This window comes from Sphaeramia orbicularis, chromosome 22 (genome assembly GCF_902148855.1).
Source record: "Sphaeramia orbicularis chromosome 22, fSphaOr1.1, whole genome shotgun sequence".
NCBI classification, from domain to species: domain Eukaryota; kingdom Metazoa; phylum Chordata; class Actinopteri; order Kurtiformes; family Apogonidae; genus Sphaeramia; species Sphaeramia orbicularis.
Genome location: NC_043978.1, coordinates 5,491,669 through 5,519,128, shown reverse-complemented (window position 1 = coordinate 5,519,128; position 27,460 = coordinate 5,491,669). Strand labels below are relative to the sequence as shown.

The window sequence follows — 27,460 nt, the reverse complement described above, 5'->3', positions numbered from 1 at the left end:
TATTTACGGCTGTGAAATGTTTATGTATGGTTATATTATTACCTACTGATGGACAATCAGGACCACACTGATAAAGAAACCAGATAGTATGAGAATAAAGTAATACCAAAGTAAGCTTTTAATTAAAAGAAGTTTCCCTTTCATCTGTTTCGAATTTGTTGAGCGAATTCAACAGCCATAAACCATAAAATAACATAAAACAGTAACTTCAGACGGAATTAAAAGTTGGTTTAACACTAACGCACTCACAAAGGTGCGTTTGAGGTGACTGGGAATTTTGACAATCCTAGGCGAATGGCAGTACTGTATTACCAATATTAATAATTAAACTTAAGATAATGCTTACGCTACGTTTTTTTTTTTATTTTTTATTTTTTTTACGTAGAATCATAATAACTTTGAACATAGTATGTCGTTATTGTGAAAGTGTCAGATTTTTTCCCCCTCCCTTTAAAGTGACATCCCACGGAACTCTGCCCTGTCTAGGTTTGTTTCCTCCCGTGAACAGTGAACAACACAAATGGAACAGCTTCCACAGACCAGCAGACACCCACAGACCAGCAGACACCCACAGACCGTCGGTAAGAGCATCTTTCCTTCTGTTTAAGTAACTGACATTAAACAAAACTCCTTCAAATGTTGTGAAAATCCGCATGTTTAACCTCCAGCCTGTGGGTTCACACTCGGACTACTTGCACCTATAGCACATGTACATTAAATATGTAACAAATGTTTCATCAAGACTTTACAGACTTTTTACGCAGTGACGTTGCGTAACGTGGGAATGTAACGTAATCGCGTAAATTCTAGTTGTGTCATTCCTACTCTGGAACTACCGCTGCACTTTTTCTTCTGTTTTTTCTTTCATCTCTTCTGCTAAATAGTTTTGTTTTTTCTCATCACTTGGTGTTTGCTAACTTTCATGCACAGACGACTACGGAAAGTCACGTGGTCCATAACAGCTCCACCTCCGCCTGTAGTACTAAGACATAATACATGCTCATTTCTATTTTGTCCTAAAAAATAGCCAACTATTCTAATTATAAAAGTTATAATGCCATCTCCTCAACGTTTCAGTGTGTAAATACTTTCCACGCTGCCCCACAGGTTTTGTTAGATGAGTGGTACAAACCCTGGTGGTGGTGAACATTCCCTCCTGAACACATAACTGCACACATGAATCCCACTGCGCACACACTAAACCCTGAACAGTGAAAGAAGGTGATGAAAAGTTTGCTTTTGCACTGACACAGACAGAGGAGCGGTAATGAGCTTTAAAACCTCCTATCTGTTATAAATTAGCTAAAATTATCTGCATAAAATCCACCTCTTTATTTGTACAGGTTTTCTTGCAGCCACTAAGTAAACACATTTTTCATATATATTTATATTTCAGTCAAACCACATTAGCCACTGCTGAACCCACCAAATGCACCACATCCTTCACACTGGACAATTTCTGTTGGGAAAAACCTACGACACAGTAAGTAAGTCCATCAGCAGTAGTAAAACCTCAGTGGCTGCTGTGTTTGTGACCGTTCTTCTTCCTGCTGTAGGTCTGGAATAGAAGTTGGTGTAGTTTAGTGAAGATGATGCGTGCAGTGTGTGTTGACGAACCAGGAGGCCCGGAGAAGCTGCTGATTCGGACCGTACCCAGACCTCAGCCTAAAGACGGACAAGTCCTCATCAAAGTCCACACCACAGCCCTTAACAGAGCCGACTTACTGCAGGTAAGACACAGAGCATGTACCATCACACAGCGCAGGCACAGCTGTTACAGCTGCACCTCTGAATTATGAAGCATATGTCCGCACTAATAGTCGTTTTGTTACTTTAGTGTGTTCACACCATTCTGGTGTTCTAACCTGATACAAACCCTGTTTGACTTTGGATGCCTAGGTGGTGAAATGTTGACAGACTAAACGTGAGACTTGAATATGATTGTCTTATTAACAGTCTGGTTTGGTGCTATTTGAATAAAATTAGATTAGATTAGATTAGATTAGATTAGATTAGATTAGATTAGATGGTGTCAGAGGCAGAGATTGTACTTTTTATTAAACAAAATTTTCTTTATTTTGCAATTTGTCCCTCCCTGTTGTGTGGTGACGATGATGAAATCTACTTCTGAGGTTACATACAGGGTGAATCAGACAATTACATTTATTCTTTTTACAGATCTCGTTGAGATAATTTTTCCACACAATTAAAGAATGAGTTTTGGCCAAATCATCTTTTTCTTATTTTTTATCTTAAAATAATCAGAAGACAGATAATTAATGACACAAAATGTAATTGTAATGTGGGAAAAAAGATAAATTCATATGTAAAACTATTTAATGACTAATATGGTCTATTATCTATACTGTTTAGTGTAAGAAATTCAGACAATAAACTCCAAAAACCTTCTGGAGTTCATGTAACCTGCATCACCACAAAGCTGAAAGCAGGCCTGTTTTTCTGAGCTCATTAAAAATGGGGTGTTTAAAGTTATGTGGTTCTCTCAGAACAGTGATGCCACAAACACATACCTTTGAATATTCATGCTTTAAAAAATGTAACTGGTAAAACTTCTTTGCCTTTAGTTCTGTTACTTGGTGCAGTGTTTTTCCCTGTGTCGTCGTCATCATCGTCATCATGCAGATACTTGTTGGTCATTGTTCCGCAGAGACGTGGACTGTACCCTCCTCCACCAGGTGAGAGTGACATCATGGGCCTGGAGGTGGCTGGGACGGTGGAAACCACTGGCCCCAAGGTGAAGAGTGTCTGGAGACCCAACGACAGGGTCATGGCGCTGATCTGTGGAGGAGGATATGCTGAATATGTATCTGTACCGGAGGAACTCCTCATGGCTGTCCCCCCTCATCTCAGCCTGAGTCAGGCGGCGGCCATCCCAGAGGCCTGGCTCACCGCCTTCCAGCTCCTGGATCTGATAGGTACAGCAACTGTGGTTCTTAACTGTGTCTGTAAAACACAGACATTGATGATGTGTGTGTGTTTTGACAGCTCAGGTGAAGCAGGGGGAGGTGGTGCTGGTCCACGCTGGGGCCAGTGGAGTGGGTTCTGCAGCCGTGCAGCTGGTCCGTCTGTTCGGCGCCGTGCCCATTGTTACTGCAGGGAGCTCGGACAAACTGAAGATGGCGGAGACACTGGGAGCAGCAGCTGGGTTTAACTACAAACAGGGAAGCTTTGTGCAAGGAGTTCTGGACTTTACTGGAGGTGAATTATCATTAACTATTCATTCATTCATTTTCTGAACCCGCTTTATCCTCACTGGGGTCGTGGGGGTCACTGGAGCCTATACCAGCTACTTATGAGCGAAGGTGGGGTACACCCTGGAGTGTAGCCAGTTCATCGCAGAACTGACCTTATTAACCCTTTTATCAGTCAATTAACAAATGCTGAGCAATTCGGTAGAAATGTTCTATTATGATTATTGAGGACAATACTGTGATTCAGACATTTCTAGAAAAGGCACAGATTAATGAACATTTTGAAATCAGATTTTTTTTTCCAACTCAAAGATAAAGTAGCAAGAAAAAAGGATGCGAACCCTTTGAAATATTCTAGTTTTCGGCATGAAGTCACAGGTACAGACGATGTGTTTAACTTAATACCACACGAACAGTTATAATATTCCATGTCTTTACTGAACACATCACCGGAGAAATTTTAATTTAATGACTGGTTGAACCTCCTTTTGCATCAATAACGTGAAACAAAAGTTTTTTAGCTTCTGATCAGACCTGCATCATGTCCAGGGACATTTCAGACCATTCCTCCTCATAGAACTGCATCGTCTCATCCATATGATGAGTGTGAATGGTTCTGTTCAGGTCATTCCATCTCTGTTGGATTAGGTCTGGGCTGGTTTTTGTTTTTCTGGAGCCATTCTGTAATTGTTTTGCTTCTGTGTCTGTGGTCATTGTTCTGCTGCATCACCATCTTCTGCTGATCTTCATCTGGAGGACAGACACCCTGACATTATGCTGAAGGATACGCTGATAAACAGTTGAATCCATTCAGTCCATGATGTCATGTGGTCCAGACCCTCAGGCAGTAAAACAGAACCACATCATGATGTTCCTCAACCAAACTCCACTGTGGGGATGATGTTCTCATGTTAGTGTTCACTTCCCTTTTCACATTAAACCTAGAGCTGTGTGCTCTGTGTTGTGAAATGTAAGGAGGCTCTTTGTGATGTGGTTTTTTGTAAATCTTCCTCTCTTTGACTTTTATATTAGACTCATGAACAGATGTTCACCTGTTTCAAAGGTTCCTTCAGGCCCTTATAGTTCTTTTTCACCTGCTGATCCTTCTGTGTTCTGCATTCTTGGGGTCAGTTTGTCTGGACGTCCACCTCTATGGACAATATCCACAGTATTAAATCATCTCCATTTCTGGACAGTTTGTCTGTGGACCGGTGAATCCTTAAAGTCTTTCAGATGACTTTTTAACCTTTTCCAGTCACATGCAAATCAACAATTCTTGATCGTAGATCTTTTGTTTTTGTGAGGGATGTTTCCCATGAGCAGATGCTTCTTGTGAACAATAAAGTCAACAGCTTGTTTTTTTATTAGTCAAAGTGGGTCCATGCATGGATCAAACCTCATTTTATTGATCAGAATTCACAATTTCAAATTCTTGACTAATGATCTTTTTTTTGGAGTCATTAGTCTAAGAGTTCACTAACTTTTTCCAGCAGCTGTGAATGGTTAAATAAGTGTGTTCTATAAAGACATGCAATATTGTAATTGTTTGTGTGGTTTAAGGTTAAGGACATTCTATTTGTACCAGACTTAGATGCAGATCAAATCACAGTTTATGACCAATTCATGCAGAAAACTGGGGAATTTCAAAGGGTTCACATACTTTTACTTGCCACTGTACAAACTAGAATTTTCTTTATAGTTTACATTACAGTCAATTAACTAATATTAACACTTTACTAGTTTATTGACTAGTAAAAATACAATAAAGTAGTGTCTTTCAGTTTGTATTTTATGCACTCAACCTCTGTTCATTGTCACAAACTGAGTGAACGAAATAAGCTTTGTAATGTGGTCGGAAGGTGGTGCTGTAGGCTGGGTTTCACATGTCTCCTGTCTACAGAGTAGAAGAAGTAGATCATTTATGAGTGTTTTCCATTTAAAATGACTACATGAGCTAATGTCTCCTCATCAGTTCACACTACAGAACCAGATATGTTTTAGACTTTAGCAGATCACCAACAGCTGATCAGTCAGATGGGCTCAGCTGAGGCCTGCAAAAAAAAACTCTGGAAAGGTTTTTGAAGCCATTCCCATGAATACTTTCTAAAATGAAACATCAAAATGCTTTTAAGTACATTTAAGGAAGCTCACCTGAACGAACCCTGGACATTTAAATCATTGAAGCTGGATCAACCCGTAAGAAAGAGTCGTCATCCAGACAAAACAGAAGATGTTGTAAAGAGTAAAACAAAGCACGGAAATTAAAAAACAGTTTTTATTTTGTTTCTTATTTTGTTTAGTATGCTTAGTAGTTTGCAAATTTTTGTTGTTTTTTGTTCAGATTACCCCATGATACCTCTATAAGGTCAGAGGTCAGTTTATTTCAACAAATGTTTTGTTCATTTGACAGGTAAAGGAGCAAATGTCATCCTGGACTGTATTGGTGGGAGTACCTGGGAGCAGAATGTCACTTGTTTATCCACAGATGGCAGGTGGGTGCTTTATGGCACAATGGGAGGCCGTGAAGTGAACGGAGATCTGCTCGGAAAGCTGCTGTCGAAAAGAGGACATTTACTCACCAGTCTCCTGCGATCCCGAAACCTGCAGGTGGAAACTCAGTTCAATATGACACAGTAGATTCAGGGTTAGTCCTGAATCTGAAGTAGATTTATTGTTAGTCCTGAATCTACTGACCCTAACCCTTTGTCTTTACTGCTGATCCATCCATACATACATTCATGTAAATGGTGGCTGTGACTAACCTGATCTGCTTCATTCTGTTCACAGTATAAAGCAGACTTGGTGCGTGCTTTCTCACAGAGAGTGTTGCCATATTTCTCAGAGCATCCGTCCCCCCTGAGGCCGGTGATTGACAGCACTTTCAGCCTGGACGACGTCACCAAGGCTCATCAACACATGGAAGACAACAGCAACATGGGAAAGATAGTCCTACATGTGATTCCTCAGAGTCAGGAAACGCAGTAGTATGATCAGTATTCATCCGTCACACGCACCTTTGATTTATGCCAGTGAATGTCACTATGGAACAGTGGGGTTTGTTTAATGCAGGTAATTTCACAGTAGATGTGCATCATCTGCTGATAAAATGACCCGCGTCTTGATGTATGATGTTTCACCGTGTAATAAAGTGAATTAACAAATGATTGATTTTTAGTTTTCATTGGAATGTAGAAAATATTTCAACTTTTGAGAAATGGGGGTTGTACCACTTAAAACTTAAATGACTGGAGTCGCAAAGAATGCATAGTTTGACAGTTATAACCAAAACTTGTCAGTCAAAGATTTAAATGATTAAAAATGATAATCTATCATAAGTATAACTAATGTATAAATGATCATTTTTGGTTTTACTTTTTGAACATCATGAACTTAAGAGTATTTTGACAGTGACCCACCCCTCTCATCAACCCTGAAACTCACACATAAAACCCACCAATGACCCTACCCCTAGGGACACACCCTCTACAACCCTAACACTTAAGTTCAATAGCATGTGGACTACCACCTACGCAGACCACTCCCCCTGCAGGTTTATAAGTCCAGTTTCCCCCACCAGTTATTAGAACTGAAGAAGTTTCTTGGATGAGGGATGAAACGTTTTCAAAAGAGCTAAATTAGTCCAGTTGAACCGAGAAGAACTACCAAGAAGAACGATGACCTGGGCAAATGAAAACCAAAACAGAACATTACTAATGGGATACAGAAATAATACTTTTAAAGTACACTGGAAATACATTGACATTTGTTTTTTTAAAAAAGAGTATATTTTGCAACTTAAATTAAACTAACTTTTCCAGACTTTTTTCGAAGTCCTTCCCATTGACAGATAATGAGATTGTCTGACAGTGTAAATGTACTACTGTTGTACTGATGTGGAGCGCCTTAGGTAAATCAAATCCCACACCACCAGACTTATGAACAGTTACTTCCCCTGCATTTTGTGGACTGTAAATTCACACCATACTTCACTGTAGCATGCAATAACTACACACGGAACATGCACCCCATGTCTGGCACATGTATGTTTACATTGCCTACCATGTTCACTACCTTGTTACATTTGTACTGTTTACACCAGGGGTGTCAAACTCCGGTCCTTGAGGGCTGGTATCCTGCATGTTTTAGATATTTCCCTCTTCCGTCACACCTGGAAGCCATTACATCATTATCAGGCTTCTGCAGAGCATGATGATGAGCTGATCATTAATTGAACCAGGTGTGCTGGAAGAGGGACATATCTAAAACATGCAGGATACAGGCCCTCAAGGACTGGAGTTTGACACCCCTGGTTTACACTGTCAGTACCGTATTACATTTGTACTGTTTGCACTGTTTCATATATGTTTACACTGCTTGCAGTGTAACATTTGCACATTTTTATATTACTTTTATATTCTTAAATTTACCCTTTCATACAGTATATCTCTAACTTGCACATTTGCAACTGCACACTACTTTATATTTCTTTCTTTCTTTTTTTTTTTTTTTTTTTTAATTATATGTCTGCATTGTACTGTGTGGTTACTTAGATGATGTTAGTGCACCGCTGCCGGCAGAAACCACCTGCAATTTCGGTGTATAACTGGTGTAATGACAAGAAATTCTATTCTATTCTATTCTATTCTATTCTATTCTAGTCTATTCTATTCTCAGTACTTCAGTACATGTCAATCACATGCGTCAGTGACGTGATGACGTAACAGGGATCCTCCCTAACTAGGTTTCTTTCCGTCCTCTGAACTTTGTGCGGGACGTGAGGACAGTACTTTAAAGTCTTGTTCCAGCTTCTTTTAATGGGAGAACTCTAGGACATTCAGCCGGAAACGTTTGGACTCTATGATCTGACCAAAAACAACGATATCAGTTAGTCTGCTAGGTAAGACCTACTTTGTAACTTCTAACTTTACCTCATGTAGCTAGTGCTAAAGTTAGCTAGGTCAGGTTAGCAGTTTGACATGAGACCATCCTGTCAGAAGAACTGAACTGAACCAGACCAGTAACTGCTTAATGACATGTTTGGACCTGTATTCTGTATCCTGTATCTGTGTCAGTGGAGTTGTGTGGCTCTCAGAACTGTTAACAGGGTTTACATGGTGTTCACAGTGTGTTACTGACATGTCTTCTCTGAACTTTTAGTCTAGTTCAGCGACTATGAGACGTTCAGGAAATGAAGTGTTGTGTTTGATGTTTTCTGTAAAACCCAGTTCCTGAAACATGGAGGACCCAAACAGAACACAGAGGAAAATGTCAACAGCCGGAGACAGCTTGTACAAAGTGTTGGGGCTTGAGAAAGGAGCGACTGCAGAAGAAATAAAGAAGGCATACAGGTGTGTTTTCACCTGTCTGTGCATTTAGTTTGAGCCTGACAGGCATCCATGCGTATTTATAATTCATTATAAGGCAGCTACTAACCAAATAGTCTTACAAAATAGTCCATTAACCCATAAAGACGACCAAAATCATCTGTTGATCTAAGATGTTTAATACCTGTTGATCCACTAATCCTATCAATACATGTAAATGACTGGTGTAAAATGCAGTTCTTCATCTTTTCATGGTCATCGGATATGACCCATTTGGACGTTCAGAGGCTCTGTAGTGAACATAGAAACAGTCATCTTCTGCAACATTGGTTCACCAGTAAAACCCACGGAGTTTGATAAATGACAGTGGATGGACACACTTGTTTTCTGTTCAGTTTTTGATATATTTAGCATAAGAACTCAATTTTCTTCAGTTTTCTCTGTTTCTGTTATAATAACCTTTGAATTTACTCTGAGCTTTAATGAACATCTACATGATCACTGAAATAAATTTTGAAAAATACCGGATTTTTACTGAAGAAATGCAAAATAAAGAAGATAATATTACAATACACAGTGATAAATCACTTAAGAAAGGGTGACTGTAGAGAAAAATTCATTTGCCAACTGCCACAAAAGTAGTGCTGGGTCTTTATGGGTAATGAGGTGATTGGTTAACTGATGAAGTTTGATCGAGTTTGATACTGAATTATGCAAGAGACAAATCCTGGGACGGAACTGTAAAAATTTAATTTAAAACTTTATAAACTCATTAGTGTGACTTTGATTTTAGTAGAATATTTACCTTGAATACAGGGTATTCACTAGATGTTTCTCTTCTTGTTAAGACTTTCATGATGATCTGTTCTTTACAGTAATTTTTCTTGTTAGGCTTATGAAGTTTAGCTATGTCTTGCTGCATCTTTTACAGATTAAAACCACAAATAACCATCTGGTTTCTTCAAGTTTCATTCAGGACAAAAACCCATTAACTCATTAATCCATTAACCTGATTTGATGTTTATTATGATCATTATTGATGTTGACTCTAAGCATTGTTATCCAAGCCCTACAACAATGTTATAAATACAAACAAACAATTATGGAAAAAAGGTCACGTGAATGGATAAAAAAGAAAATAATATACATAAATACATAGACATATTCTGAATGCATAACAAGTGTTGTCATATATAGTGTGAAGGGGCAGGTGGTTTTTCCCTCCATATGATTTCCACTCATCATTCATTTGCTCCTCAGGAAAATGGCATTAAGACATCACCCTGACAAAAACCCAGATAACCCAGAGGCTGCAGAGAAATTTAAGGAGATCAACAATGCCAACTCCATCCTCAGCAATGAGGACAAACGCAAGATTTATGACGAGTATGGATCCATGGGCCTGTATGTGGCTGAGCAGTTTGGTGACGGCAGTGTCAAATACTACTTCCTCATGTCCAAGTGCTGGTTTAAGGTGAGAGGATGCTGGTATGGTGGGTTGGGTTAAGACCAGAGTGGAGCAAGAGGACACTGAGTAGTGTCATTTTTAATGCATTCACTTTGTCATTGATGTAATCTGTGAAAGTTGTGGTTTATAAAGTGCTGTTTTTTGTTTTGTGTTCAGGGGCTTATGGTTTTCTGTAGTATCATCACTTGCTGCTGCTGTTGCTGCTGCTGCTGTTTCTGCTGTGGGAGGTGTGGAAACGGCCCAGAGGATGATGACCACTTTACCTACATGGACCCTGAGGACCTGGAGGCCAAGATCAGAGAAGAGGATGCAGGTGAGTGACTTGAGTGGTTTTGAACTTGTTTAGGCTTTAAAAAGACCTAGTTTTATCTGGGCATATGACACTGTACGGTGTCAAGTCTGGAGAATCTTGTTGCCCTGTCAGTTATTACCTCATACCTCAGATGACACAATGCTTGGTTAAATTAAACTAAAATGTCTTTGTGTTGGCTCATTTACAGTTGTGGGGATGGTAGGATGACTCCCCAGTTTACAGCAGGGCTGGACATACACAGACAAACAACATCCTGTCTTTTGTGTGTGTGTGTGTATATATATATATATTTTTTATAATAATAATAATAATAATAATAATAATAATAATAATTTTATATAATATTTTGTAGTTCAACATCTTTCTTCACATGATGTGTGAGTAATTTCAAAATCAAAGTATCACTATAAACAAGAACTTATTCTATTACACTGGGCCTTGGTGAAATGTAAGAACTGGAAAATATATGTGGTAAATGCAATAAGATACATATGTGATAATTATTCACAAAAGAATAAAGGTGTCATCAGTTTTTATGTTGTGACATGACAGCAGTGTTTGATAACAGGATCCGTTCAGTCTCTTCCTGTTTCTCCTCAGCTGTTATTGAGGCCAACAATATTTGTGTTTTTGTGTTCTTGAAAGGTGTCATTTTTGTTGTGAGTAAAGATTCTCCATCTTTGTTACTCTGACATATTATTTAATACATTTGATGTGCTTCAACCTAGTGGGTAATTCAGTTTTCCCATGGAGGGTAAAGCAGTATTACTCAGTGTTATATTTACACTGCCATTTAGATGTTGTAAATATGTCAGTAGAGCTGGCAGCCACCGACCTGTAAACCAGAGGAAACATCTACGCTGACTGTCCACAGGTGACAGTGGTTGGATTGACTCTACCTAATGATAACAACTGACAGTAGTTCATTGCCTGACCAGGCCTATTATCATGTTTGTTCTGTAATCCATTTGTTTTGATTGTCTCTGATCAGTTTCGTTTGTGAGTAGAAAGAGTAGATGGGCATAATTTTTCAATATTAATGCCACATTTGTTATTACTTTATTAATTGCCTTTGACCACTGTGTAGAAACAAGTGTTTAATATGTAAAAGCTCAGTTAAAGTATAAAAGTCAAAATGAGGCCTTTGAAAGACATAGTGTTCACTGCTTTAGATGATTTCGCACCACCACGGCCTTATAAAGAGGGAATATATCGTGGTAAGTAGCGTATTACTAAAACATGTTGGTAACAGTGTTGTTGTTCAAGCCAGTAGTGGTCAGTAGTATCTGACTTTCAGTTTTACAGTGAATTGAGCAGCTCAGCCCCAGCAGCATTTATAATAATGATTCTCAGCCCTAACAATGGCAGTGGCAGTCTAAAAGAAGTCAGTTTTCATGTAGTAAAATGATTCCATTTACTAATCACGGTATCCTGACCTCTACATGTCGTTGACTGGGCTTCTCTCTCAGTGACTCAGATAGGTAATAATCATTCTATTCCACAGCAGGAGACCATGTTATTATAATTCAGCCGAGTCCTAGCGCTGCCTCTGAAACGTCAGTTGAAGTCTCCGTGTCAGGTAACCCAGCTCACCGCTGCTCTGTGCTGCTTCACTAATCCCAGAATGCAGCTGTGTGTCATGTTTGTTGGCTGTATTGGTACCAGTTTATGCACTAATATCCACTGGTGTTCTGAACATGTGGCTTATGCTTCTGCTGGTATTTGAACCTTAAACCATATAAGTGAACTTTGCTTGCTTGCGCTTATAACTGCTGATAATGTTATTAATGAGGACGGAAGAAAACTTATAAAGTTTAGATGGGAGACGGACATTGTTACTACTACACACATTATATCTATTTTTCAAAGTCATAGGTCTGTGTATCGCCTTACCTGAAACCACTTCACACCATAGTATCATATGTATATGCTACTTATACCAACATTTTTAACTTTACAAAATCAAAACCATTTAAAAACAACATCTGATTGCTGTTTTTTATAAGCTTTTGCCTCTCATTGCAATGAGAATGGAGTCAAGTTTTATGTTCTTCTTGTTTGTGATCTGCAGCTGTTTTATTGCAGCATTCGCTCTATATTCCAGATTATTTAATGGGACTTGTGTTTGAAGAAACATTTCTGTGTCCTAACATGATAGATTTTCCTCAGAGAATTTGACGGTCTTGTAGGACGGGTACATTCATCACCATAAACCCTCCAGTATACAGGTGTTTAAGTTCAGAATCCCCTCTGTTGTAGTGGTTTACTGCTTGAACTGTCACTACAGCAGACGTTAAAGAACACACACAGACTGGTGGTGAAGTCAGAAACAGACTAAATGAAGAGAGACACAAGCATCAGTAGGAAGCAAACATGAAACGGAAAAAGAAAATGCGATTGTTTTATGATTTTTTTATTATTGATTCACAACAGTTATGTTCTAAAATTCCAACACACCTACAAATACCCAGCATCACATAGGCTTCACGGAGGCAGTGATTTCTTACCTATTTTATTAATCATTTGCAGTTATTAATCCTGATTACACAAGTGAACCATAATTCATCCAAAACACCTCAGATAAGACTGAATATAAACAATGAGCTCATCCAAGGATGGACAAAGAAAAAAATAGAGCTTTAATAATAATAATAATGATGATAATAATGATAATAACAATATAGGCGGTAAGCATATTTATTCTTCATCATATGAGAATTAATAAAATGTCCTAAACAAAACCAAAATAAGGTCTTATTTGAGAATCCATATTTTATCCATATTTTACAGAATCTCACATAGGTAAGACTTAAACTTCAAACTTCAATATTTTTTTCCTTTTTAAAATGTAACTTTGTGGTGGACTCTCTCTCAGTCCTTGTTTCCTGTCTTGCTGAAATACTAACAAATGACTTTAAATATTTGAACGTGCAGGTTGGGAGGAGCAGCAGGCCAGTCTAACACCACTTTTCCACCAACAGTATCGGCTCAGCTTGCCCTGACTGGGCTCAGTTTTGGTTCCAGTGCACTGTATTTCTAATACATATGTAAAAGTCATTAGAGATGCAGAGTTAACTATAGGAAGATGATTGATGCTGCAGTTAACGGGGATGAAACTTCAAATTAAGTTCCTAAATAAACACTAACAGGAATCTAGCAGTTTAGACTCAGATCTGTGGTTGATTTGTGACCTCTCCTGCTACTCATCTCAGTTTCCCCTGTTCCATGCCTGGGTGGATGCAGTGATAAACTAGAAACACTCAGAGAGTGCAGACCTCTGCCAAGGCAGATCAGTGCTGCCCCCCCTCCCCCCCACCCAGATGTTTGTCTGTCTGTCTGTCCGTGTGTACGATAACTCAAAAAGTTATGGACGGATTTGGATGAAAATTTCTGGAAATGTTGGTACTGGCACAAGGAACAAATCATTATATTTTGGTGGTGATTGGGGGGGTGGGGGTGCACTCGTAGAGCGCAGACCTCCGCCAAGACAGATCAGTGCCCCCCCCCACCCCCATCCCTGATCACCACCAAAATGTAATCATTTGTTCCTTGTGCCAGTATCAACATTTCCTGAAATTTTCATCCAAATCCTTCCATAACTTTTTGAGTTATCTTGCACACGGACAGACAGACCAACGCCAACAAAAACATAACCTCCTTGGCGGAGGTAACCAGGACCCACTTGTCTGTGATCCGCATGGTTTTACATCAGGGTAATTATTGGGTTGGCTCACGCAGAATGTTAGCGAAAGTGATTGTAAAACTACAGCTCCTTCCTGTTCAAACCGAGCTGAGTTAATGCCAGTCGATACTGGTGAAGGAAAAGCATCATTTATGGTTTTCTCACGTGACCCTTTTAAATGAACAGTATGTAACTTCATGGTTTTAACATTAGATGGTGCTGTTTTTAAAAGAATACAGTTGCTTTATTTTGGCTACATTTCTCACTCTTTCCTGCTGCAGGTGAAAACACACCCATCGTCATTCAACCCCACGCTGCCAACGGAACCTCAAGGCCTGTATCCGAGCAGCCGATCCCGTTATCGGACGGTTGAACGGGCGGAGTGATACACGTACTGGACACATAATACAACAGACCCCTGACTGTCATTGTCAGGGCCTGTTTCCATGGTGATGCGTACAGATGCAGTTTCCTCATGGACTGACACTCGCTGTCAGCTTTTGTTTACATGATTTAAGCAGCGATTTGATTGTGCCGTTATTTAATGTGCCAATAGGTTTCCTTTTGATCCAATCACATATTTATTTTTTTAACTTTTTATTTTTGGGACCACAGCAACAAAACGTGAGAGATCAGCTCTTCTTGTTGATCTGGGGCGTGATTGTTTTACTCCTGTGCACTTTAAACGCTGTTCATTAGTTAAATTCAGAATTATGCCACACCCGAAGTTATCTTGGGTCTGAAATGTTTTAATAGGTTATGAATGAAACAAAATAGAGTTTTTCAGGTTATTTTAAATTATTGGAGGCTGATCACTTTGACTTCTTTTTTTCTTTTTTACTTAGCATGAATACATTGTAAGGTTTTATTAAAAAAAAAAAAAAGTTATAATAAGGTGCTGCTGCTGCTGTAGGAGCTTCATTTTCAGCTGTTAACAAAAAAGCTGATATTTCCCTCCACTTTCTTAGTTTGTTTATGCTGATCTCATCCCACTCTTAGAGCAAACACTTTCTTTAAAGGTCCATTGTGTACGATTTGGGGAATCTGCTTACAGAAATGGAATATTTATTGTCTCTAGTTATATTTCTAGTTGTGATTTTGGTACCTCAGGGTGTTTCTGCAGTCGCTCAAAGTGGACTTCCTCTTGTTTTTACTGTTTTATAGCAGGTGAAATCTATCAGTATGCTTCATTACTGTCACCTTGTCTCTGTGTGGACCAGAGGTAATATCCATTTTAATTGATTCAACGTTTCAGACAAACAGACAAAACAAACACTGACTCTAACACCATAACTGTATTTGATGTTTGAGAGCAGAAGGCAGAGCGCTGCAGTCTGCAACGTCACAGCTAGATGTCATTAAATATCACACACTGAACCGTGAACAGAATGGTGGCATTGTTTGTGCCAAAAGACAAGGATTGACTGAGTTTTAGAAAATCCATGCCATAGATTTATGCGATACCTTAAAATGAATATAAGAACATAACTTAGGTTTTCTTTTGCTTTAAATTTTTGAATGTGAAGCTCTGATGTCAGTGCTGCTCTATCTCCTGTAGGTACAGTGTAATTAATTCAGATGTATTTTTAATTGGGTGCTTTATGATGATTGTTAAACTAAATTCTTCACTGATGTAGGTGGTTGTTGATGTATCTCTGCTGTGTGGGTATGCTTACATACACACTATTCCATTATTACTCTGAGTTTGACAGCATATGTAGAATTAAGCTTTGCTCTGAATGGAGCATTTTCTGACTAAGACATATGAGATATACTGACATGTTTTATGAGGATTCGTTGGACCACATTCAATCTAATTTCATCTGCAGTAAATACAAAAATCTTCTCTGGTACAGATGGATGTGTCCAAAGAAAAGGACAAAAATACCTCCTGATAAACATTATGACAGAAGATATTAACAGGTTTAGAGATGTCAACAAATGTAGAGAAGTTCACCTTTAGAAGAAAGTGTTTGACCAGATGAAAGAGTGAAGATGAGTTCACGTAAAACTAAAAGGCAATCAGGGTTTGCACATATACACGGGAATATTAGGGGAATATTTTCATTAATGACATTAACAGTTTATGAGGATTCTGTTTTGTGGGAAGAATGGAAAAGACCAGAATACTGGTGCATGTAAACCTCAGTATTGTACTTGGGCTACGTTGTGTTAAAAAAAAACAGCACTGATCAGTATTTATGAGTAGAGTGGCAACAACAAGCTGAAAACTACTATTTTGATCATTTTTCCCCACCTGTTGTAAATGGTGATGGTTTGATATTTGTATTATAAAAGGCAGGTGATTCATATATTAGACACGAACAGTAATCATGAGATAACTGATGGAAACAATATGTTGCAGCTGTAGTTTGGACTCATTTTGTACAGTTTAGTACATTTTTCTTAGCAGCAGGGTTTGTAAAGCTGAGTCAATCCCACAAATGTTTTAAAAACTATTTAGTTGAATTTTCTGTGACAGAAAACACACTTGACAAACCTGTCATAAGTGCCTAAAGATGTTTAGCTGCATTAAAGTGCTGATGTCCTGGATGTTTTTGTAATGATATTTTTGGCTTCATGTATTTTTCTTTTATTTTTCTGTGGTTGTGTCTCTGGTAAAGTTTGTCTGATCAAATAAACTTGGGGTTTCTTCTGTAAATGCTGCCCATCGTCGTCTTAGTCCCTGTTTGCTGTGGTTGTCCACCATCTGTCAGTCCACACCTGGGCGATCCGTGAGCCACCATTGGCTCCTGTCCAGCTCCACCCTCTCAGATAACTGGTGTAAAAGCTGAGGCAGCAGCTGCTTACATTCACTCTGAACTTGGTAACGGGAAATTAGTTTTTGGTCACTTAATATAATTGAGTTTTCTACAGATGCGGAGAAACAAAATCTTATTGACGCTGATTCGGAGCCTCTCAGATGGTAAATGTTCATTTTTTCAGTACCATGTGTACCACCTGACTCTGCTATGGCTGCATGTGTTTCAGATGTTCAGGATGTGAGACTTGGTTCTGTTCTCCTCAGGATGAATTCTCCAGAAACACATTCAGACTCTTGTGTCAGTCACGATGCGTCCAGTGTTGACATCTTGTGCCAGTTTGATCCAGTTTGTGTTGACACTGATTCAAAGACGGAGAATGAATGTGACACCAGACGTTCAGCCAGAAGAAAACTGTCCATGGCCTGTACCATCAGCTTGGTCTTCATGATGGCAGAGGTCTTTGGTAAGACCACAGTAGGATCTTTTTTTTTTTTTTTTTAATTGCTGAAATATATACAGAAACATACAAACATTTCAGGACGGAGTCCAGTTACAACATTTATAGCAAAACAAAGATACAACAAAGAATCAAAAACAAAGTAAAAAAAAAAAAAAATCTTGAGGTTAATTAAAGGTGCTGTATGTAAGCATTATGTTCCAATAATTATAAAATGACCCTGAATGTCACCAGACATTAAGGAATCATGTTCATTTCAAATACTGATGTCACTGACAGTAGTAGTCCAGCCGGCATATTCACATTTGGAAAGTTAAGTGTCAGCCCACAATTAATGTTTATGTTGTCATTTAGTGTTTTGGTCTGATGCTCCGCCCATCGTCTATCTCCCAATCACCAAGTCAGTAGCGTTTGGGCATCCAGGTTTCCAGTTCCCACTGAACTGCAGCTGGAACATTTCTGATCATAAATATTTCGTAATGTGATCATAAATGTCTGACGTTAATAAACCTAAAAGGCCTCTTATTATTCCCAAATACATTGTGACAAAGTGAGAAACAAAACAAGGAAATGTATAGGAGATGCTTTTGAAACACGGAGACGACTGAAAGCGGAGAAGAATTTGAAGACTGGGCTCCGAGTGAAGAGACCGGGCCTGGTATAAATACCAGTGTAGGACTTGTCACTTGCCATGGTAGCTCCTTGTAGTAGACACTCATGCTGGATCTGGCAACCCCTAGTCTGGGGGGAGATACCACGCTCTACAGTATTTTGAATGTTGAATTACAGTACCAGTTTTGGCCATAATCCTACATACAGCTCCTTTAAAGTTCAGGCAATATTATACTTTTCACACAGACTCCTTGTTTCGATGCTTTTGGATTTAAACTCTGCTCAGTGCTTTCTAAATAAGACAGCAGTACAGCTGGAACAGTACAGCAGCTCCAAACACTAACATTTGGTTGTTTAGCAAATTTGGAGCAGTGAATATGAAATATGGCTATAATTATGAGAAGGTTGATCACATTTATCTTGTCTAGGCTTTTTTTGTTTTATTTTTTGATAAACCAAATTGTACGTGTTAGATATCTAATTTAAGTGAAGAATCAACTTTGGTATTCAAAAAATTACGATCAAGCCAAAATATTTGAGTGAGTGCAGTCAAAAAATAAGTGAGATACTGTTTCCTCTGCGTTGCCACAAAAAGAGCAAAGAGTGTCTACATTTATTTTATATTTTATGAGATTGGTTTAGACTGGATAGCACTTGTAGAGTATTTTAAAGGTAACCTCCCTTATCTCATTTGTAATGATGCATTTTCTTGTTAAGAAGACCACAGTAGGATCTCACATTTCAACCATAGATAATATAGTTGTGTCACAAGTTTCTGTTTATTCTGTATCTACCATAAAAGAGGCCAATGAAACAAGTTCTTTTAGGAATTGTTCTGGTTGAGTTGGATATTTTTTCCTTAATCATGAAGGCCAAAGTCTTGTGAGGTACAGCCAATATAGTCACTCAGTAAAATTACATTTCCTTTGATCTTCTTGTCATAGGAGGCTACGCTGCTCACAGTCTGGCCATCATGACTGATGCAGCTCATCTCCTGACCGACTTTGGCAGCATCGTCATCAGCATCTTCTCCTTATGGCTCTCCTCAAGGCCATGCACCAAAAACATGACCTTTGGGTGGCATCGAGCAGGTGACGCCTAAATAACTCATCTGCATCTTTGATGATGCTGGTGATTGTTTCATTTATGATTTAATTTGTTTTTTAGTTTTATTTTTCCCTCCAAGTGTGCTCTGTCACTCCAGAGGCTGTCAATTCTAAATGTGACACTGTTCTCCGTGTCTTACCTGGTCAAATAAACTGTGTTTATCCACGTTTACCTTTTCTGTGTATATGTGTTAGTTTGTTTCTGTTTTCCTCCACTTTTTTCTCATTTTAGCTGTCAAACTCATTTTAGTTCAGGGGCCACATTCAGCCCAATTTGATCTCAAGTGGGCCGGACCAATAAAATATTAACATAATAACCTATAAATAATGATAGCTTTTCCTCTTTGTTTTAGTACAATAAAAACATAAAATTATGAAAATATTTCCGTTAAAAAGCTTTCACAAAAAATGTGAAAAACCTGAAAAAACAGAAATTTTGTAAGAAAAATAAGTCCAATTTAACAATATTATGCCTCAACTTACCATTTATACATGTGCATCACACACTTTGATACAAGTCTGTGGTAACAGGCAGAATATTGTTAAAATTTTGGAGTTTGGAACTAAAATAAGAACACTTTGTACAATATTGCATCGCAGCTTATTTTTAACACAACTTACAGATCACAGTGGATCTACAAATGCACAGAACATTTAGTTACAGGCAGAATATTGTTAAAATTGCACATAATTTTCTTAAGACATTTCAGGTTCATATTTGTTCAGGCTAATCACATTTTATTGTTATAGGATAGTTTGCAAATATAAATATTTTCATAGTGTAGTGTTATTTTTTTCACATTATATCAAGAAGAAATTTTGTAGTTGTCAATTATTTATTAATTATGCTGTTATTTTACTAGGTCACATTGGTCTGTATGCGGAACCTGAACTAAAACAAGTTTGACACCCTTGTTTGTTAACACCTTCAGTGTAATTTCTGCACTTTGCAAATTCATTCCACAGGCTGGATTGGAATGTTTGGTGGGCCGTGGGCTGCATGTTTGACACCCCTGCTGTAATGCTAAACCCATGGTGTCTTCTTTGTACTGTGTTGGTTTTGCTCAGAGGTTCTGGCCATGTTGGTGTCGGTGTTGTCCATGTGGGCGGTGACGGCGGTGCTGGTCTTCTCTGCTGCCCAGAGGATGGCTGACGGCGACTATGACATCAACAGCCACATAATGCTCATCACCTCTGGCTGTGCTGTGGGAGTCAACATCCTGTGAGTGTGTGGATTATTGTTGTTTGCTTTAGGTGGAGCTCAGCACATTGTCTTCTAATGTCATATTGATATGTAAGTAAACACCATCTGTATTGTGTGATACAGGATGGTCCTGATCCTCCATCAGTCCGGTACATCCCACAACCACAGTCATGGGTTTAGCAGCCATGGACCACAGGGCCACCACCGTCACGGACGCAGCCACGGTAACGCCAGTGTCCGGGCGGCATTCATCCATGTGGTGGGTGACCTGCTGCAGAGCCTCGGTGTCCTGTTGGCTGCAACCATCATCCACCTCTGGGTTGGCATTAGAAACATGCAGACTCAACTTCCATGTTTTCCCCGTACTGATAAAGCAGAATCAGACGTGGAACATGTTCATAACACACACAGATTTAAATGAAATCACAGTGTTTCATGATTAAATGTTTTTGCCATCTTAGCCCATAAAGACCCAAACAACCACCGGCGATACAAACCATCTACTGATCTAAAGTGTTTAATACCTGTTGATCCACTAATTCTATCAATCCATGTCAGTAATTGCTGTAAAATACAGTTATTTATCTTTTCCTGGTCATCAGACATGACCCATTTGGACGTTCAGAGGCTCCATAGTGAACCCATGGAATTGGATCAATGACAGAGGATGGAGACACTCATTTTTACATTGAGTTAGCAATATCTTTGCTGAAAAAGTCACTTTTTCTTCATTTTCTCTGTTATGACACAATCAGCTTTGAATTTGTTCTGAGTTTTCATGAACATCTACATGATCTGTGAATTAAATATAGGAACATACATGATTTACACAAAAAAAAGCGAAACACACAGGATAATATTCTAAAAAAAAAAAAAAGGTAATAAATCAGTTAAGAAAGGTAGAAACAAAGAAAAATTAATTTGGGAACTGCCACAAAGGTAGCACTGGGTTTTTATGGGTTCAAATTTGAACGTATAAAACATTCATCACATGAAAATGATTCATTGCTGTGCAGATCTAAAAGGCAGTAATAAAGATTGACAATACTAATCTTGATCTGTACCTCTAATCTTTTCCAGCCTGAATTTAAAGCAGCTGATCCAATTTGCACATTCCTATTCTCCTTTCTCGTTCTTTGGACCACATTTCCAGTCACAAAGGATGTTTTCAGAATACTCATGGAAGGTAAGCACACTTTACTTTCATTTAAAAAATAATGTATGCCTGAAAGAAACTTCTGTCAGTTTGTGATGATATATTTACTTACAGAGGCCTGTCTGTCCGCCTGTATTTTCTATATTCCTCTTGTTTTGCTGTAGGGTTAGGGTTAACATTATAAGAGTAATATTCTAGTCTTGTCTCCTTCTACATTACTCATAGTATGATGCCATTCTGTCCTGACAGACAAAACTCTGGGTAAAGACACATCCGACTAAAATACATAGCAACAATATGATATGTGAATTAATTTTCCTTATTGAAAAAAAAAAGAAAAGTGTTTGCCTATAAAACATTTGAAATGCAGAAAAGTTAGAGATATAATGAGAAAAATGAAGTATTAAGGTCATAAAAACGCAGTGGAAGAGTCAAGAATGTAGACATTATGGCAGTTCCACATGTGGTTTAGTAAATTTGGATTCCAAGGAGGCAGAAATATATGTTTTTAGGGTGGGGGTTTTTAGGTAATGGAAGGGAAAAATCTGGAATTTTAAGAAAGTAGGGGTCTGTCACTTTGTATTTTAGAACATAAACATTGTGAGGCAATCAAAAAATAAACAGACCAAAAAAAAAAAAAGAAGTTTACCATTACCTTGTCTAATAGTGAGACTAATGAGAAACATGACCTTTGGAACATGTACCACAGTCAAATACTAGTGGAACAGTATGAATGTGAGAGCAGCAGCACTGATGGAACATCCAGCTGCTATCATTATACTAGTGGATCCTGGTGTTTCCCATAATTTCTTTAAATTCACAGTAGCTGCTACATCATAGATTTTCCAAAAATGCCTAAATGAACGTGATCCTGTTACAAACAGCCATGTCTTTGAGAATAAGTGGAAGCGATACATATTCATGACCTAAATGTTGATAACTGTGGTGACCTATGGCTCCTTTGTCTTATTTTGCCTAATTTTCCTGCAGGAAGTCCTCGAGATGTTAATGTGGACGGTGTGAAGGATGCTCTTCTGTCTGTCAGAGGAGTTCGTCATGTTCACAGTCTGCACATGTGGAGCCTCAACATGACTCAGGCTTTACTGTCGGTCCACGTGTCCTCAGGTGAGCATGGAAACGCTGCAAAACCAACACAGATAATCTATCCTGCACACAGACACAGCCACAGCCAGTCTGCAAACATACTAACCACACCACACAACACCTCTGACAACTCACACATCAACACTACACAGATCAGTGCAGCATCTAAAATAAAACACGTGTGTTTTAAACCACTATATACAATGTACAATGTAAACAAGGATTCAGGAATATTAACAAATTCATTTAAATTGCGTGTTTTTTTGTTTTTGTTTTTTTTTTATCATATTTTAATAAACACTGACACTAATTGTATCTAAAACTGTGCAGATTTTATCATATGTTCATCAAGTTCCATCAAGTAAATATATCATTAGATGCATCATCTTGATACTATGAACCAATTCTAGGTCACATTCATAAACTGTATATGAAAAGGGGATGAACCCTCTGTGACACCACCAAATGGTTTGTGAACTATATTCTGAAGTTTCAAGATGTGCAACACAGCTGTCAACATGTTAGTTTTATGGAAACAAACGCGAAGAATGAAACGACTAACTTAATGAAAATATCAACCACATCCACGTACAGTGTAATAATAAATACAATCAAGTCTTTTCAGCTCATTAATGAATGTTAACATCGTTTAATCAATCAATCAATTGTATGTTGTCAACCAAAAAAATTAAGAAAAGTTATCTCAAGACACTTTCCATTTAGAGTTGGTCTAAACCAAACTCTGAATAAACCAACACAATCCTCCAGGAGCAGGAGCTGTTGTCTTCACTAGCAATAATGTCAAAGTCATGTGATGTATAAACACACTAATTAGAACTAATTATTGCAGACTTGCTGACAGACTGTGTAAAATTAGACAAATTAATGCTAACATCAGCTATTGCAGCCATGTTCTGCCACTCATTGTAAGTAAATTATGATAAACTTCATGATAAAATCCTTTGATGGTCATGTTAGTGTCTGCTTTAAATGCAGCTGCACACAGATGCTTGTCAAGGAGGAACATAAGTTTTATTCAATACAGAAGCTCTGAAGGTCCAACTGCTGCAGCTGAGCTGAGGGTAGCTGTCAATCGAAGTCAATCCAATTCCAATTAATCAGTCCAATTTTTATTTATATAGCACCAGATCATAACAAAAATTATCTCATGACACTTTACATATAGAGCCACTCGAAACCAGACTCTCAAGCCAATTTACAGAAAGCCAACAGGATCCTCCAGGAGCAAACGCTTGTGACTGGTGACAGTGGTGAGGAAGTCCATACAAACAACTCAGACTGACTCAACCTGTCAATCACAGCTGCAGCTTTCTGTGTAATTTCACCTCCATACAGTGTTCACGGACGGAGACCAAGGCTGTAAACATGTTTATTAGTGGAATAAAGTTGGTCATTTTAACATAGGGATCTTTAGGGATTGATTGAGTTTACAGCCAGCCCCCTACTGGACATCAACATTACTGCAGATTTTAACACTGGCATAGGCCTGACCTTTCTGCCACTTGGTCAAATTTTTCTACTTCTTTCCTATGTATAACAGTGAAACAGTAAAAAATCTGCAGTTTGAGTGGTTTTTGACATCTTAAAGTTACCTCTGTGGACCTTCAGAGACCTGTCTGGTATAAGCCACTGTTCTTTACGTACCTTTGGTTCAGAACAGCGTTGTCTGTGCTGGTGTCTGCTTTGTGTCAGCAGGACCCGTTTGCTTAAATATAGTAGAAAAGGTGGATTATGGGAAAGAAGCCAAAGTAAAATTCCTTCCAGGGGTAGACAGAGGTAGTCACTGACCTGTAAACCCTGACCTGGTCAAAGTGTTTGTATTTGTGTCCTCAGATGAAGACGTGGACTCTGAGCTCATCCTCACAAATGCCACCAAGCTGCTGCGCTCAGAGTTCGGCTTCTCCGTGATCACCATCCAGGTGGAGCGCTTCAGGACTCCAGAGGGTAAAGAATACAAGTCAAAGGCCGAACGACGACTGGAACAACACACCGGACTGATGTAGTCAAACACACACGGTGTCACTGAACATCATGTGCTCAATGTGCTGGTTCTTTTACAAAACCTAAGATTCCTTTTTGCTTATTATCGAGTACATACACATGAACATTCTCTAATTCTCTGAGTCAAATTCAGATATTTATTACAACACCAAAGGTCAAGTTTTCTTTTGAAAACAGCAGGGAATAGAATTCACCAGTATTTACACTGAGCAAAAATAGAAATGCACACTCAGTTTTTGTTTCAAATTATTTTTTTGTATCATTTAGGAAATATTTTAACCAAACGATTATTTTTATTATTATCTTGCCCAAATATTCAAGCAGCAGAAACATGACTAACAGTTTGTACAGATTTCATGAGTCCTGACATCCTGAACTGACCTGGGGTCAGTGGACAGAGCTCAGAGTCATCCCACTGTTGGCGTCTCGTACAGCGGTTCATCTCTGGTACATAGAGTTCACCAGTTTGTCGATAGTGGCCTGTGGAATGACATCACATTCATCCTGCAGCGAAACTTGGAGCTGGTGCATGTTTTCTGGAACCAGAACACTTTGGCTGACCCACTGATCCAGAACTGTGGCGTTGGGATTGTGACTGAAGTGCACATTTAGGGGTGGTCTTTGACCTACCACATGTATACGTCTGTCTGATGTGACCAATTCAATGTTATCCTCATTGCAGCTCAGTGGAATAACTCAGTGGGTGGGTAATCTGCAGAGGTGTCAAGTAACAAAGTACAAATACTTCATTACCTTACTTAAGTCGAAATTTGGGTTATCTATACTTTACTGGGGTAATTATTTTTCAGCTGACTTTTTACTTTTGCTCCTTACATTTTCACGCAGTTATCTGCACTTTCTACTCCTTACATTTTAAAAATAGCCTTGTTACTCCTATTTCATTTCATCTTGTTTTCATTCTTGTCGTCATTTAAATAATAGAAAAAAATATCCAGATAAATGCTCCATCCGGATGGAGTGAATTTGATTGTGGTTGGATGAGAGGTATAAACACATACCATTCCGACACCCTGTTGGTTTGTTATTGATCCATCCACCTGACTTTTTGCACCATTCCAATACTTATATTCAACTAGTCCTCATATCTTCTGCTCCATAAAACACGTTAATGCTGAGTAGAACACATATATGGTTCTTTAATACATTTGCATTAGACTAAAATGCGTTCATTTTCAAAGTTCATACATGCGGCTGAAACAGGTAGACTAGTGCATCCCATTTTAATATATCATTATAATCATTATGGCCGTTAGATAAATGTTTTTTGGGAGGTGGCGTAGTGCACTATAGGCCCCTCCCCTGTGGTGCCACCTAAGCTTTTATTCTAATGGTATTTTTTCCCCTTACATTTACTTTATACATTAAGTAGTTTTGAAACCAGTACTTTTACACTTTTACTGGAGTAAAAAGCTTGAGATGATACATTAACTTCTACAGAAGTCTTTTTAAACCCTAGTATCTATACTTCTACCTGAGGAATGAATATGAATATTTTTGACACCTCTGCTAATCTGACAGGGAGTGGTCAGTGAGAAGTGGGTCACCAAAACTGAGCAACAAATCAAAACAAAAAATCATTTATTTATACAATTTGTAGGTATGTTTCATTGCAGGTCAATTTAAATGAGCATTTTTGTTTGTGCATTTATACTTTGGTTCAGTGTATAAGAGTACATCTTTACAGGCCTTGGAGGTTTTCTTAATTTTGCAAAAACATCTTCTATCCATGTGGAGGCAGTAGAGCTCAAATCAGGCACAAGTGACCTTTAAAGCCAATGAAACGACTACAGAGGAACTGATTTTAGGAGCATTTCCTGTTGTAGAGAAGGTGGGCACAACCAGACAAATATTCACTGGTAAAGCAATCAGATAGTAACTGTAGGTTCATTAGCACAAGCTTTCACTGCATTTTCACATGTTTATGAAAACCTACATTTTAACTACCGCGGTCTGCTCATTTAGGTCACAGGGGATCGACAGAGTTCACAGTCACAGAAAAACCTGGAAAAGTTATGTCATCCACCTTGGTGTAAAACGTCACATTTGAATCAGAGCTGCTGTATTTTCTTCTTTAACTTCTTACATTATAGAGTGAAGATATAGAGTTTTCTTTTTTTTTTTTTGTAAATCTGTTCAATGAATGTGTACAGTGAATGTCGTCTTGTGCCAGTTTCTTCATAATGACTTTGAAATCTGTCCATAACGGTAAAATAAACCACTTACATACACTGGTCTGTGTAAAGAGGATCAGACTCTAGTTAAAGAGCAAATACCATGATTGTTAAATTTGGTTCAGTTTTCTGCACATCCTTAAAAAGTTTTAGAGTTTCAGACCCAAGAATGCTGTGAAAAATATTTGAACAGATTTTAAAAGGGGTTAAATTCTGAAGTAACTTTTATAAAGTTGCCTTGAATCTGTTTTAGGAATTTGTGAAATTTGATCACAGTGTGCAAACCTCCAAAATAAAACCCACATATAAATGATATAAATGGGGCAGCCATGGCCCAGAGGGCTGGAGAGTTGGCTTGTGACCAAAGGGTCACCAGTTCAATTCCACAGACTGGCAGAAAAAGTTGTCAGCTGATGTGCCCCTGAGCAAGGCACTAAACCCCCCCACTTGCTCCCCAGGCCCCTGCTATGGCAAGCCCACTGCTCCTAGTTTGCAGTGTGTGGTGTGTTCCCGCATGCTCTAGAGATGGGTTAAAAGCAGAGGTTGAATTTCAGTGTGTGGTCAAAAATGTACTAGATACTGACAAAAAAGGGTCTTAATACATTTTTTAAACACTAATTCAAACTGTGTAGACATTGAAAGCATCTGGAAGCATGTGTAATGTGATTAAAAGTTTGTGTCAAAGTAACTCTGGAACTCATTTTGAACTTTCTAATTTGAACTGACTAACAGACAATGTCTACACATCCATTACTATAATTAGTAGAAATATCTTTACTGCAGTAAAATCACAGGCTTTTAAATGGAGAGTTAAACTAAAAAGTATTTCTGCAATCTACTTAA

The 27,460-nt window shown here is 38.4% G+C and overlaps 3 protein-coding genes across 5 annotated transcripts; all 3 read left to right on the top strand.

The window, feature by feature from the left end:
- The first annotated feature begins 465 nt into the window (after positions 1–465).
- On the top strand, positions 466–6,412 carry tp53i3 (tumor protein p53 inducible protein 3). The gene is made up of 7 exons (XM_030127477.1): positions 466–581; positions 1,397–1,483; positions 1,557–1,730; positions 2,669–2,936; positions 3,007–3,219; positions 5,623–5,819; positions 6,000–6,412. The coding sequence occupies exons 2-7, from the start codon at positions 1,430–1,432 to the stop codon at positions 6,195–6,197; spliced, it is 1,104 nt and encodes a 367-aa protein (XP_029983337.1). The 5' UTR covers positions 466–581; positions 1,397–1,429; the 3' UTR covers positions 6,198–6,412.
- A 1,555-nt stretch (positions 6,413–7,967) lies between these two features.
- On the top strand, positions 7,968–16,666 carry dnajc5gb (DnaJ (Hsp40) homolog, subfamily C, member 5 gamma b). Of its 3 annotated transcripts, none has more exons than XM_030127479.1 (6): positions 7,968–8,109; positions 8,438–8,560; positions 9,797–10,010; positions 10,161–10,317; positions 11,825–11,896; positions 14,281–16,666. In XM_030127479.1, the coding sequence occupies exons 2-6, from the start codon at positions 8,448–8,450 to the stop codon at positions 14,370–14,372; spliced, it is 648 nt and encodes a 215-aa protein (XP_029983339.1). In that variant the 5' UTR covers positions 7,968–8,109; positions 8,438–8,447; the 3' UTR covers positions 14,373–16,666. The 3 variants fall into 3 exon arrangements, with proteins under 3 accessions (XP_029983339.1, XP_029983338.1, XP_029983340.1); XM_030127478.1 differs by having other exon boundaries at positions 11,822–11,896; XM_030127480.1 differs by lacking the exon at positions 11,825–11,896.
- Positions 16,667–16,866: 200 nt separating this feature from the next.
- LOC115414234 (zinc transporter 2-like) lies at positions 16,867–25,188 on the top strand. The gene is made up of 8 exons (XM_030127476.1): positions 16,867–16,925; positions 17,028–17,227; positions 18,778–18,924; positions 20,008–20,161; positions 20,267–20,462; positions 21,224–21,329; positions 22,290–22,424; positions 24,258–25,188. Exons 2-8 carry the CDS (start codon positions 17,029–17,031, stop codon positions 24,425–24,427), a joined length of 1,107 nt encoding a protein of 368 aa, XP_029983336.1. The 5' UTR covers positions 16,867–16,925; position 17,028; the 3' UTR covers positions 24,428–25,188.
- Positions 25,189–27,460: the final 2,272 nt, after the last annotated feature.